This window comes from Sturnus vulgaris, chromosome 18 (assembly GCF_052056855.1).
Source record: "Sturnus vulgaris isolate bStuVul1 chromosome 18, bStuVul1.hap1, whole genome shotgun sequence".
NCBI lineage: Eukaryota > Metazoa > Chordata > Aves > Passeriformes > Sturnidae > Sturnus > Sturnus vulgaris.
Window position 1 is genome coordinate 11,177,684 of NC_142260.1, and position 12,573 is coordinate 11,190,256.

At 36.5% G+C, this 12,573-nt stretch overlaps 1 protein-coding gene across 1 annotated transcript in view; it reads left to right on the forward strand.

The window, feature by feature from the left end:
• Positions 1-12,573, forward strand: part of CCDC73 (coiled-coil domain containing 73) — a 90,015-nt gene that overhangs the window by 61,136 nt on the left and 16,306 nt on the right. The window contains exons 12-16 of the mRNA XM_088175416.1: positions 406-541; positions 1,973-2,052; positions 7,498-7,626; positions 7,983-8,042; positions 10,557-10,661. Of these exons, the coding sequence (XP_088031542.1) occupies positions 406-541; positions 1,973-2,052; positions 7,498-7,626; positions 7,983-8,042; positions 10,557-10,661 (510 nt within the window). The remainder of the gene's footprint in view (positions 1-405; positions 542-1,972; positions 2,053-7,497; positions 7,627-7,982; positions 8,043-10,556; positions 10,662-12,573) is intronic.

Here is a 12,573-nt window from a genome sequence, read left to right on the forward strand (position 1 = left end):
ACCTGTTCCAGTCTTTTTCCACCCTTACAATAAATTTCTTTCCTCTCAAGTTTAAGTGAAATTGCTTATCTTTCACTTTGTGTCAGTGAGCACCACTAAAAGGAGTCTGGCAGTGATTTCTTTATTCCTTGTGCACACACACCTCCCCTGGTATATACACATTTCTCAGCTCCTCTCCAGGCTGAACCTTCACAGGTCCCTCAGCCTCTCCTCAAATATTAGGTGCTCAAATCCATGATGACTCTGTGTCTCATCCTGCTATTTGAAAATGGGAAAAGTCATTAGATATGAAACAGACAACTGATACATTCTGGGAATAATTTTGCATTTATGCTGTTATATTCAAAAGCACTTGGAGAGCTACTTACTGTGATTAAATGGGTGCTTCATTTATGTTCCTAACAGGATCAAAAATTGCAGATGCACTTAACAGCAAAAGAGGAGCATCACAAGAAGCTGAATGAAATTGAGAGGTGTTATGCTACTATTGCATCTCGGTTTGGAATTGTAAAAGGTGTTCATGGCAAACTAGAGCACAGTGGTATGTATGCCTGAAATGCCCTCCAGCCCTTGGTTTTGCTGTGCTCTGACAACACTGAGTTGGAGACATTTGAAAACTCAGAAAAATAGCAGCTACCCCATGCCAGGTGTCAGATATCTTGGTAGGTTCCTCAGTGCTCTTTGCTGATCCAGTGCTACAGTCGTGTGTGTGACCACACAGGGAATTATACTGAGGAATTATCAAACAAAAAACACCACCCCAAAACACCAAAAAACCCTCTTCATTTACTGAATCTTAGTGAAATTTTAGTTTCTGCCTGAAACTAAAATATTTTTTTCAAATCTAGTTTGAATAAACTGGTAACATATTCTGTTTATATTTGTGGTATTTCAGTACCTTAACTTACTTCAATTTTAAAATTTTAAATCCAGAACATTACAGACATTGGCTAACCAATGTCTGCTGATTGTACTTCAAAGCTAGAGAGTGAGCACATGACTTTTGTTGAAAAATAGGAGAAAGTTTTACCAGTTTTGGCCTGCTTGTTTTTCTGGGGGATTTTCCTAAGTTGTATCAGAAGATAGGAGTTGCATTAATTAGTATTTTAATTTTTAAGCACATATTCTCATTCCAAACTGCAAAATTGCTTATCATGCACTGAGGCTGTTGTCCATCATTCCTCATGGTGGACCATCCCTAGCAGGAAAGGAGAGAATATTCTGGGGGTCTACAGTTCTTGTATTCAAGTGTGGTGCCAGAAAACTATTGAGGAAAATAAAGAAGATTAGGGGTGAACAAAGATGAATTAGAAAATAGAAAAGGACGAAGGGGAACCTCAGAGGATCAAAATACAAAGATTGAATAGAGCTGTCTGAAAAAGTACAGGAGCCAGTAAATATCTTCAGCTTTTCATTGTTGAATTTCAAGCAATTTCCCAGTGTCATCTTCATCTGTATAAAGTTTAAGAAAGTTCCCTTCCCTTTCAGCAGGAGTAAAAGTTATTCTGAGAATTTTCTGCTGTGCTATCCTCTGATGTTTTTCTGTCTTCTGTGGCCTATATGCATATAACTCTGCATCTGTTAACTCAGTTATTAATTTGTTCTGTGACCCATTGTCTGAAAAGTATTGTCTGAAAATAATTAAACTCATCACAAAATTACAAGCAAAGCTTTAAAAAATAAAACCAAAGTTAAAAGTCCTATTAAAATGACATCATAAGACACTAAAAATTAAATTACAATTTTAAAAAAGATAAGCCAACATACAGAAAAGTCTTAGTCTTGTTTGAGGTATAGACAACTGGTACCACTTGGTTTAATCCTCCAGTGTGGTATCAAACTACACAGAAAATGTGGTTGAATCATATTTGCAGTTTTAGGTTTGATTTTTAAAATAAATTATATGCACATAAATCAAATATTTGTTCAAATGTGAAATTATTTGTTAACATGCTTCAACTTTTGTTTAAAGTGCAGGAAGCCATACAGCACAATAAGAAATTAGCATCAGTGAATAAAAGACAAGAGACTGAAATAAATAATCTGAAGGAAGTAAGTATAGTGCACATTTCTGAATGAAGAATGATCCTTGTGGGTCCCTTCCAGCTCAGAATATTCTGTGGTTCTGTGATTCTTTGGGCCTTCCAAAAGCTGCTGCCATATAAATAGAAGTGGTGGGCAGGAGGCAGAACTGTTTTCATTCTATAACTAATGGCCAGATTAGCTTCCACAGACACTTCAGTTGGAACTGGAGCAGCTCTGAGAATTTTCTGTGTCCTGTGAATTTTTATTTACCTCCACAGCATCCTCCTTGTTTCTTGCTAATTATTATTAACCTCTCTTCTTGCTGTGCTGTGCTGCCATCTCTTCTCCATCTGATGAGGAGGGTAGCAGTGGTGTTTTCAGTTCAGTCAGAGAAAACATGAGGAGCAGTTGCCATGGAAGCGAGCTGGGGCTTGCACATGGGATAAAATGTGTGACAATCTCTGAAGTGGAGAGTTTTGTGACAAGGCAGCTGAGACTTCAGATTATGGTGATTCTATTTACAAGGAAGTTGTCACTAAGCTCTTTCCTCCTGCCTCTATTCAGAAGCTCCTCTTTGCCAAGTCATGTTTGAGCTGCACTCTTGAACATAGGTAATAGTGGGAAGAATAATGTTCTTTTCCCTTTGAGCTGCTTCTTAAGAGCTGACAAGAGAAAAGCAAAAGGATGCTCATAAGTCAGAATTCTGTAAACTCAGTATCTTTCCACATCACATCTCGTTTTTATTTCCCTAATTTTTTTTCTCCTTTAGATTCTGTAATAATTTTATGTACGGATCGAATGAATGATTATCTGAACTCCTTGGCCTAATGTTAACCCCCAGTTTCCAGATGATTGCTTTGAATTACCATGGAATCTTTGCCAAGTTTGTGAATGAAAAAAAAAATGGGCAGGGGGAGAAAATAATTTGTACATGCAGAAAAGGGACTATGACCATTTTATATTTGGGTTATATTGATCAAAAAATGGATGTTTACCTGTTTACCTTTCTTTGCCTGAAAAATGGGATTTGAAGTCACAACAGTACTTGAAAATTCTCCCTGAAGCTCTTATTGTTTCTTTTATTCTTAAGAGCATGTAGCCTTTTATTGTTAAGGTTCTTTGAAGTATGATTCCACTAAAAGCCAGGCTTAAAATATATTTTTATCTTGAAATATAGACATTTTGAGATTTTTTAAAATTAATTTAATTCTTAGCTTCTTTTGTGCTTTACTTAATTCATTGTATTTATTACATGGAGATATTCTAGCCACAGTAAAAATTAATCAGGAATTCAATCTGGATTTTTTTAGTTATATGCTAGAATATAATATGCCAAACATCAGTGTCAAAAAGATCAAGTTTTGAAGTGATCAAAGATTTCAGAACTCTTACCATCACAAAAGCAGACTGAAATCCACAGTAACAGAACACTGGAAAAATTCTCAAATTAATTTCTGTATCACAATTAGCCTTAAAGTATTTAAAAATGTTTATTTAACTACATAATTCAAATGATAGGTTATATATAAAAACCATATATATTTATCTGGAATATTTGATGCATGGAAGAGAAACAGAAAAATATTGGAAGGTGTCAGTGGAGATAACTTTCCTCTATAGGAAAGCCATGTTTCTTGGGGTGCTGGTGTCATCATAACTGTGAATATCTGAGAGCAGCTTTGTCTGTGCACTGTGTACACTCCAACTGTGCAATTCCTTTAAAAAAAGGGAAATAATTTGCATGTGACAGGAACAGGAGCTTTCATTTAAAATGCAGCATATCTTTATTGTAGTATATTGCAGCTAAAAAAGTGAGGAGTTTTAGAAATATTTCAGCATCACAGTAAATAGGATTTGTTGCTTTTGGTGAGAAACCAAGAAAAATAAATTACTTAGTATTCCCTGAGGGTAAGTAATTTGAGAGGTAAGAAAACAAATGTTTAAGAAAATTTTACATAGTGGAATTTGTGAGTAACATAGGTGTGAGAGAGAAATTGAGACTTACCTACTTCAGCAATCAAACATATTATTTGATCCACTCTTTTTTTCAGCTGTACTCTTGATTCTTAAGGTCATGAAGGGTTATTAATTTTAAATAAAATACTGTTAGATAAGCAGGAAAAAGGGGCCAGCTGAAACTTAATCCAGCTTCCTCAGTTCAGCAGGAAATGCCTTTATTGTTGTTATTTCTGAATTTCTTATTGATTTTTGTATTTGACCATCCTATTCTGAACAGTCTGAACTAGGATATTTAGAAGAGTTTTGAAAAGAGATTACCAGGCTGTTTTCACTTGCTTCATAGCTGAAAGAAGTCATGATATCAACAGCATAATTTGAGACAACTTCTAAAGCTGGTTTTATCTGCCTTGGAGACTTGACTGACCTCTAACAGTTCTGACAACTTCTGGGTTCCAACTTCTTTCCTCTGTAGCTTCAGTGCTGGAATGGGAATGACTATCCATGGTACTAAAATCTTAATTTGGTTGTCAGCTCTTATCACAGCCATTACTTTCACTCAGACCTGGATGATCTCACACATTTGTTCTTAATGGGAATGTGAAGTTAGTGAATACTGTTTAACATTTATGGATAAAAATAAACTAATCTCCAATTTTAATGAAATTGCACGTGTATTATGAGGATGTGAGGATGTTAAATATGTACAACAGTAAACTTGAGTGAAATTGAGGTCTATTCTGCACAGGTTTACTCTTCTGGGGTTTCAGGAGAGGAATATTATTTAGAGAGGTTGTAATTTTCTCTTGACATTCCCTACTTCATGTCCAGTTCCTAAATTGTAATGTAATGGACTGTGGCAAAATTTCCTTTCAGTAACATTTATTTTAGGACTTGAACATTTTGATATTCAATGTGGTAGGATTCTTCTCAACCACTGTGAAAATGCTTGCATTAATATCTGGCCAAGAAAAAGGTTTCTGACATTCTGCTGCTTAAAAAACAACTCTGCTGTTCAGGACCCAAAAGATTACAAGAGGGTTGCAGGAATCTAGGAAGAGAGCAAACAGATATAGGTGTAATTTTGAATTTTTTAGGTGTAACTTCGTAATTTTGAACAGGTAAAGTTTTCATAGGATATCAGTCTTGGAAGTGGTTGCATCTGCCAAGTATAGTATGCTGGGACATGTATATGTGTGGCCTCAAGGGAGAGTGGAATTCGTGTTTTATATTGAACAAAATTAGATTTTACCAAGAAACCCCCAAACCACAAAACCACCCCAAAATAAAAAAAACTAAAAACCAAAACAACCCAACCAAAAAAGTGGAAGTTCTAGTTTAGACCAACTTGGAGAAGGAAAACAGATTTAAGGAGCAGGACTGGGATTTTGGGATGCTCTTGACTTGGCATGAAGTGTTTTTGAAGCCATGTCCCAAAGCATTGGCTGCTAGCAGCAGATCAAGGGAATGGGTTTGAAGCCTTACAATTGTCTCTCAGCACACCCCAGAACTGATAAAATTATTTTCCACATTCAACATATTTGATAGATTTTTGAATACTACTTGTGATTTTAATAATGAGAGAAAGATACTAGAAAAAAAAGCAAAAACTCTGGGGTGACATTTTAATTAAATTCAGAGTACAAAAAAATACATGTATGTATGTAAAAAATTACTTTAAAAATTATTTTTGCGGCTACAAGCCATTTGATGTCACTCACCATGAAAAACTTTGCCATTATTTTTGGTGGTTTCATTTGTGGGGTTTTTTTGGGGGGGGGGAGTTTGTGCGGGGTTCTGGTTGCTTGTTTGTTTTGGTTTTTCCTGCCTACAGCATTGTATTAGCAGGTTTGGGTTTGCTTGCAGACAGATTGTGCACACCCACCTGCCATTAGAAAGAAGAAAACACAGAAAACACAGTTATCTTTTCTGCCTCAATGGCATGATTTACTTCGTGTGACTTGTGCTTTCCCCGCGACAAACGAAGTTTTTTCTGCACATTCTAAAGCCTGAGTTTTGGAAAACCTGACATCAGCTCCATGGCAGGATTGTCACCTGCTGGTGTGGCAGCCAGCCTGTGAGCTGTGCTCCCTGTGCCATTCATCTGCTTCTGTGTGCAGGCTGGCACGGGGCACCTTTGCCCTTTCCCAGAGTTAGAGCTGCTTGCACCTTCTGCCATTGAACAGCAGGAGCTCTCCTTGCATGGTTCACTACAGAGCCTTCTAGTAACAGCAGTACAACTGAGATATCTTTATTGCAAAAGATGGGAAAACCTAACTGGCTTACAAAATAGAATAATTGTGAGGAATTGCTGGCTTTCAGTTCTGTAACTGATTTTGCAACCACACTTAGGATTTATTAGATCATTTTATTTATGGATAAAAATACATGAGAAATAAAGCCTCTAGCAAAAAAAAAAAAAGATTTCTTTAAAAATACTACCTATACTTGTGAATTTCAGCTCCAACATAATCTTTCTTTCTTCTTTTGTACTGTTCTCTGATTTTGTCCAGAACAGTTAAACCACTGGCCTGTGATAATTCTGTCTGTGATAACTGAAATTCCAGTTTTGTGAAGAAAAGTTAAACAGACCGAACTTAGTTGTTAGATAAAACTATGACCATTCTGAATGCTTGGTTCACCACTATGGCATCATGGAGAATTCTTGATGCTATCTGTGAGCAGCATTCATAACCTCTGCTATTTGTCTGAGTAAACGTCAGAGCGCTCAAGGAGAGAGCGATATTAAACAGACTACCTTGCACCAGGATGGGAGGGGAGGGGGAGAGCAGGGCACAATATTTATGGCTCCAGGAACTATAAGTTGTAATTTAATGAGATCAAAGAGTTTGCTGTTTATTTGCTGCGCTAGGAGCTCTGAATAAACTGGTTACAAAACAGATGCAAAAAAAAAAGGGGGGGAAAAAAAAAAGGAAAAAAAAAAGCCGCAGGATATTTAAAAGAGGATAAAGACTGTAAAATCAAAGGTATCATGTTGTAGAACCTTCTAATATAAAATTAATTTAGCATTCTCTTGAGATTAAGTAATTAATGTTTCAGGAAAAGCAAAGATCCTCCAAATTTATAGCCAGTTCCTGTTTTTACCAGATAATCACTGTTCTCCCTTTTTTTTTTCCTCATTCCCAAGAACGTACACAGTAGTTACTATAGTAATTCCTATTGTGTATATGGGTAAAGTAAGTTTAACCAATACCAACTCAATGTCCACTCCTAATATACCTCTTGGAAGAGAAAATAACAAAATGATTAAGTAAATACTTCAAACAGTGAAATTGGCACAACATTTTACCTGTGAAAATAAACTTTTAGTCACGTGTGACAAGTTTGAAGTTTACTAAGTCAGTCTTACACATTTCAGTACCTCTAATTTATTCTGTTGTTTCTATACATTATTTCAAAGTAGGGCATGACCAGGATAGTTTAAAAGATTTGTCTCTGTTTTGAATTGCAATGCCTATACTGGATGAACTATTTATATAAGTTTCCTGTGTTAAGGAACTGAAGAAAGTAACTACAGACTTGATAAGGTCCAAGGTCACCTCTCAGTACAGGGTGGGAGAAGAAAACATCAATCTTGCAGTGAAGGAAAAACAGTTTAAAGAACTGCAACAGAAAATCAGAATGGTATTTTGGATTTTAAAAAAATAATAGTTTTGGTGAATATTTTCTGGTTTTCATTCAGCAAAACCTCCTGGCAATGATCTCTGATGGATACAGATTAGGGATTCTTTTCTACTATACTGCATGTACAATGTAATTAAACTATTTCCACTCTAACCTTTGCCAGGGAAGTAAATGTGCTATGAATATCAGTATAATTTCATAGTAAAAAAAATTGGGTAAGAAGACATTAAAAAAATAATTCAATTTCTTTAAATAGCCTCATGAAGATTCACTATATCATATTAATTCAATATTGTTAAAAAAATAGTAATTTAAAATGCCTTTTACTGTTCTTCATGTTCTTTTCTTTTTTTAAGGAGACAGCAGTCAGTAAAAAAGTTCAAGAAGAAAACACTCACATTAAAGAAGAAAAGCTGGTGAGTTAATACAGGTTCACTATTTAAAAATCGCTTAAGAATGTAGGTTCTACATTTCATACTCAGGTTTCTTATTATACTAAGCTACAAAAACGAGTTAATTTCACTTGTTTACACTTCAGAGATTTTTTTAATACTGGCATAAGTGGTATCTTACTGCTCAGATTTTAGAAGTATTACCAGAACAAAGTGTGTTATTTGACACTTTATTCCAAGTCTTACATTTTGTCTTTGAATTCAGATGGGAGAAATTTGGTATTCCCATTAAACACTTGCCTATATGGGGGTTCAGTACAAATAAACAGCAAGGCTGGCATAACATGCTGGCTGTGCTGCTTTCTGGTTGCCAACAGTTTATTCTAACATTGTTGCTATTGAAACCAGGTAAAATGGGGAAAATGTGTCAGTGGTATACAGAGGAAATGATGTTCCATTCACACAGAACATAAACATTTAGACTGTTAAGCAACACTTTTACATCCCTGAACAGAGTTAGGACTTCTCTAATTCAGGTATGTTCCAGAAAAAATTATTTTTAAAAAAGCCTATGGAGTCAAGTATCAAATGCAGCAAAAAAAAATTTTGTTCCTTGTAATAACAACATAATGCACTGCTTTGCAGAACATTAAGTCTGAAAAGGGTGAGTTTTTTTCCTGTTCTTGAACAGTTGCAGGATTTTCCCTCTGCAGTTCACAAAAGGGAACAGGTCAGAGAAGTGTTATTATCATTCTTGGTGCCAGGGAGGGACAAAAGCAGTATCTTACTGGCATGCCCATAGAGCACTCATCCAGCAGCACTCTTCCAATTTATAAAAACCTGTTTGCATTTTGAGCTTGCTTCTAAAAAATACTTGGCAATAAACACACGGGAAAAAATGAGAGACATATTCAGGCCTCATTACTGTCCCAGCCCTGCAAGCACTGAAAGCATTTCCATGGAGATGTGTGGAGCACAATTCGTATGCATATTTGCTATGTGTTATCTAAGAGAAGGATTCTGGTTTGTGTCTCTCTTGTTCTGTGTCAATTGCTAGGGTTTGTTTGGTAGGTTAGTTTGAACATATGGAGGGGTTTGGTGTAGGCTGGGGAGGGCTGTAATGTAGAGATGAGCTTCATGTTTCCTCCAAGTGCTTGGGTTAGAAGACAGGGATTTCTGTGTTGTGAGGCACTAATAATTCACCTCGATTAACTGAAATGTTGGCTTCAGTGGTTCTTGGACTTAGGCTAGAAATACCATCTAAATTAGAGCTGATTTGTACTAAACTGTGTAAGAGAAGCAGTCTGGTCTATTTGAGAGAAAACTGTTCTAGATTTAAAAGATGTGGCCAACTCTGCTACTGACCTATGAGATGACACTGGCCAAGCCATTCCACAGCTCTGCAGTTCAGTCTTCTAGATGTAAAACGGAACAAAAAATAAATCAGCTTCAGTGAAAAAAATATTATTTATACATGCATGAAAAGGAATGAGAGTACACTAAAATACTGATTTTATTTTTATTAACAGCTATCTAGCAGTTATCTGTGTATCCAGTAGAACCAAAACTAGAACAATTTGAAAGTACTTTGCAAGTGTGTCGAAGTACTTTGTTTTAATAATATGTTCCTCTCTCAATGTATTTTGAAGCAATTGAGCACATTTAAGATTCCTTTCTGCCTGAAACTCTTGGGTTTTTTCTGTTCAGGTCTTCTTTTAGTGATTGCTGTAAGTGGTCTTGAGGGGGTGTTGATTGGCTTGTCTGGGTCAGTCACTCTGACTTTTGAAACTTCGGAAAAATGTTTGGTAGTGTTCAATAGAAAATGACTCCGTTTCCTCCAGACTGCAACACACTTCCTGGCAGCACTCATGGCACCTTCAGCAACTCAAATCACCTCACTTTGGGTGGCTCTTTTTTTACAACTTCCCCTTCATGAAGTAACAATAGAGTCTTGAGGAAGGTACCACAAAAGTTCAGACCCTGACAGTAAAATATGATACAGCTGCCACTGTATGATACAAAGCTGATAGGTGGTAGTTCACATCTATTAGGATTTAATTCAGGAGATACAGAATAATTTCATGTTAGGGTGATCCATTAATGGAATAATTTCTTTTTTATTTTCCATATTTTTTCAGACCTGTGATGTGGTAAGATAAAGTTATTGTGATTGTCCTGAACTGAAATCATAACAGGGTTGGATTTGATGTATTCCATCCCGATTTGCACTGAAGAATGTATAAATATTGGGTGGATTTCATTTTAATTATAGGAAAATTCTCTAAAAAAGAATATTATAGTAATTTATAACAATATTAACTGCTTCAAAGTAAAAGGTTAGAAAAAATGGGTGTTGTTCTGATTTCTCCCTACAGATTTTCCCCAATGTTGAGGCTGGAGTACCTTTTTTTATAGACATAATTTTGTAAACACTGACAGAATAAAAATAAATTAATATAAAAGACATAAATCATCTAATATTTAAACTCCAGAAACAAAATCTTGCTCAATATATTCTATTCTGTTTGTATTAATAAGGAAATTCTCAGCTCTCTACAGTGTGTGCAGGAGCTGCTTCAGCGAATAACCCAAGCGAATGTTAGAATGGAAAGTGAATTAAATGCACTGAAAGAAGACTATCAGGTCAGATTTTTCTCGATTAGACAAGCTGTTAGTCTCTGTTATGTATTTTTAAAGTCCGGGGCTGTTAAAGACATCTGTGTGCCTTTCAGAACTTTTGACCTCACTTCCATTGCTCCCTCAGCTCCTTAACTGTCAGCACGAGCCTTGAAGTTGTGGCTGTGCGTTCCCTCTTCTCCCCCTAAAGTAAATCATGCTTGCCATTCTTAGCAGCCGTTTCCAGAGGGCAAAACCAGAACAGGGTTGCTTTCAAATACTGAAATCAAATTATTTTAGGATTTTTGTTGTAATTTTCATATAGGTACATATTTCTGGGCGACATTTCAAATTTCAGATCTTCATTCATAGCTGGAGCTTGTCCTCAGTTTTATTAAAGCAGAGGCCTAAGAAAGAGGATTATCTTTAGCCCTTCCTTGCTGTGTTTTCTGGCATCATATTAATGCTAGAGGTGGGAAGTAGTCACGCTGGAGAGTGTGGAGTTGCAGCACTCCTCAGTTCCTCTTTGGCTTGGTTTAGGGCAAATTTAGGGAGGAAACTTTTGAAGTGGCCCCTTTAGAAGCAAATTTAAGCGGCCTCTCCTCCCACGAGTTCGGGAGACATAAATTTCCTTTGAGAAAAGTGGAAAAATTTGTTTATTTATCAGGCAAAGTACTCACAAACATGAAAAAAAAAAAAAGAAAAATATTAAACTTCTTGTTTTTCTGAAGAGATGGCAAATTGAGAAAGTCTTTATCTAGTTCAGAGGCCTTTTTGTGGGTGTGTCTTGGTTTTTTCTCAGTCTCTCCGGGGCTCGGGTCCGGTGTCCTGGCCACAATGTAGCTTGAGGTGCCCCGGAGGATTGTCTTGGTGTTTTCGGACCGAACAATAGCTGAACACTTCCAAAAAACTTCTGGCCTCAGCCAACTAAAAAAAATACCTAATTAAAAGCAAAGGAGAGTTCTGTTGCACAGCCCGGTCCGTGAGAAGGTTGCGGAGGAGCGAGTGCAGTTTCTGCAGCCTTGGCGCCGCTGCTCCCCCGCTCGGCTCTCGGAACCAATGTTAAAGGTGCAGAGCTTCAAACCCAGCGTAAACAACAGACAACTGGGGATACAAGGGTTATAAAGGCGCTCCAGGACACTTTCAGCGTGTAAAAGCAGCTCAGAACAGGTCACATTCCACATTTCAATAGCAGTCAGTGCACTGAAGATTAAGGTCACATCCATTCCCATGCAGAGTTCAGGTACAGCCACTGACTGGACTATTAAAAATTATTTCCTACTGTTTGCCCAGACAGAACCACAACTATTCCACTCTTTGAAGCCAGGTTTTGAACTAGGAGTTCAGTTGATTTCAAATTGAACTTCCAGTGTGGATGTATACTTTTGTTCCTAAATAAATGCTTCTATGCTAATTTGAAATGATTCGCTTCCCCTGAGACTTTACTCTTAACAGGTGTAAGTTTGCCTTCTCCACAATATAAACATAGGACTTCTGTTTTTTGATGCAACAAGTAAGGTTGAAGATGAGCTATGTTCTCCATCAGAAAGTGGCTAAAATCTCCCTAGGAATTAAAGCATCTTCAACATTTTTACAAAGGTTAACTGAACAACCCTTTGGCTGTAGAATTACCTAAAGTAGCATGATTTTCTGTAGCTTCTGTTATTTGTATATTGGGTCCAGTGAAACAGCTGGGTTACTTGCTATTCCTACAATCCTGGTTTTTGTTAAAGTAAGAAAGTAATGTGCTTTTTATTTTTATTTCTTAACATCATTAGAATTGCTTTGTAGATTAAAACAGAGGCTGGAGATAATTCATATATAATCTTACTGATGACTTTCATAATACAGGAACCCTTTAGTCCTTTGTGTCAGGGCTATTGAACAGCAAGTGTGTTTTAAAGTGCTTTTTTCTGATAGCATTTCTGAGCTATTGTTT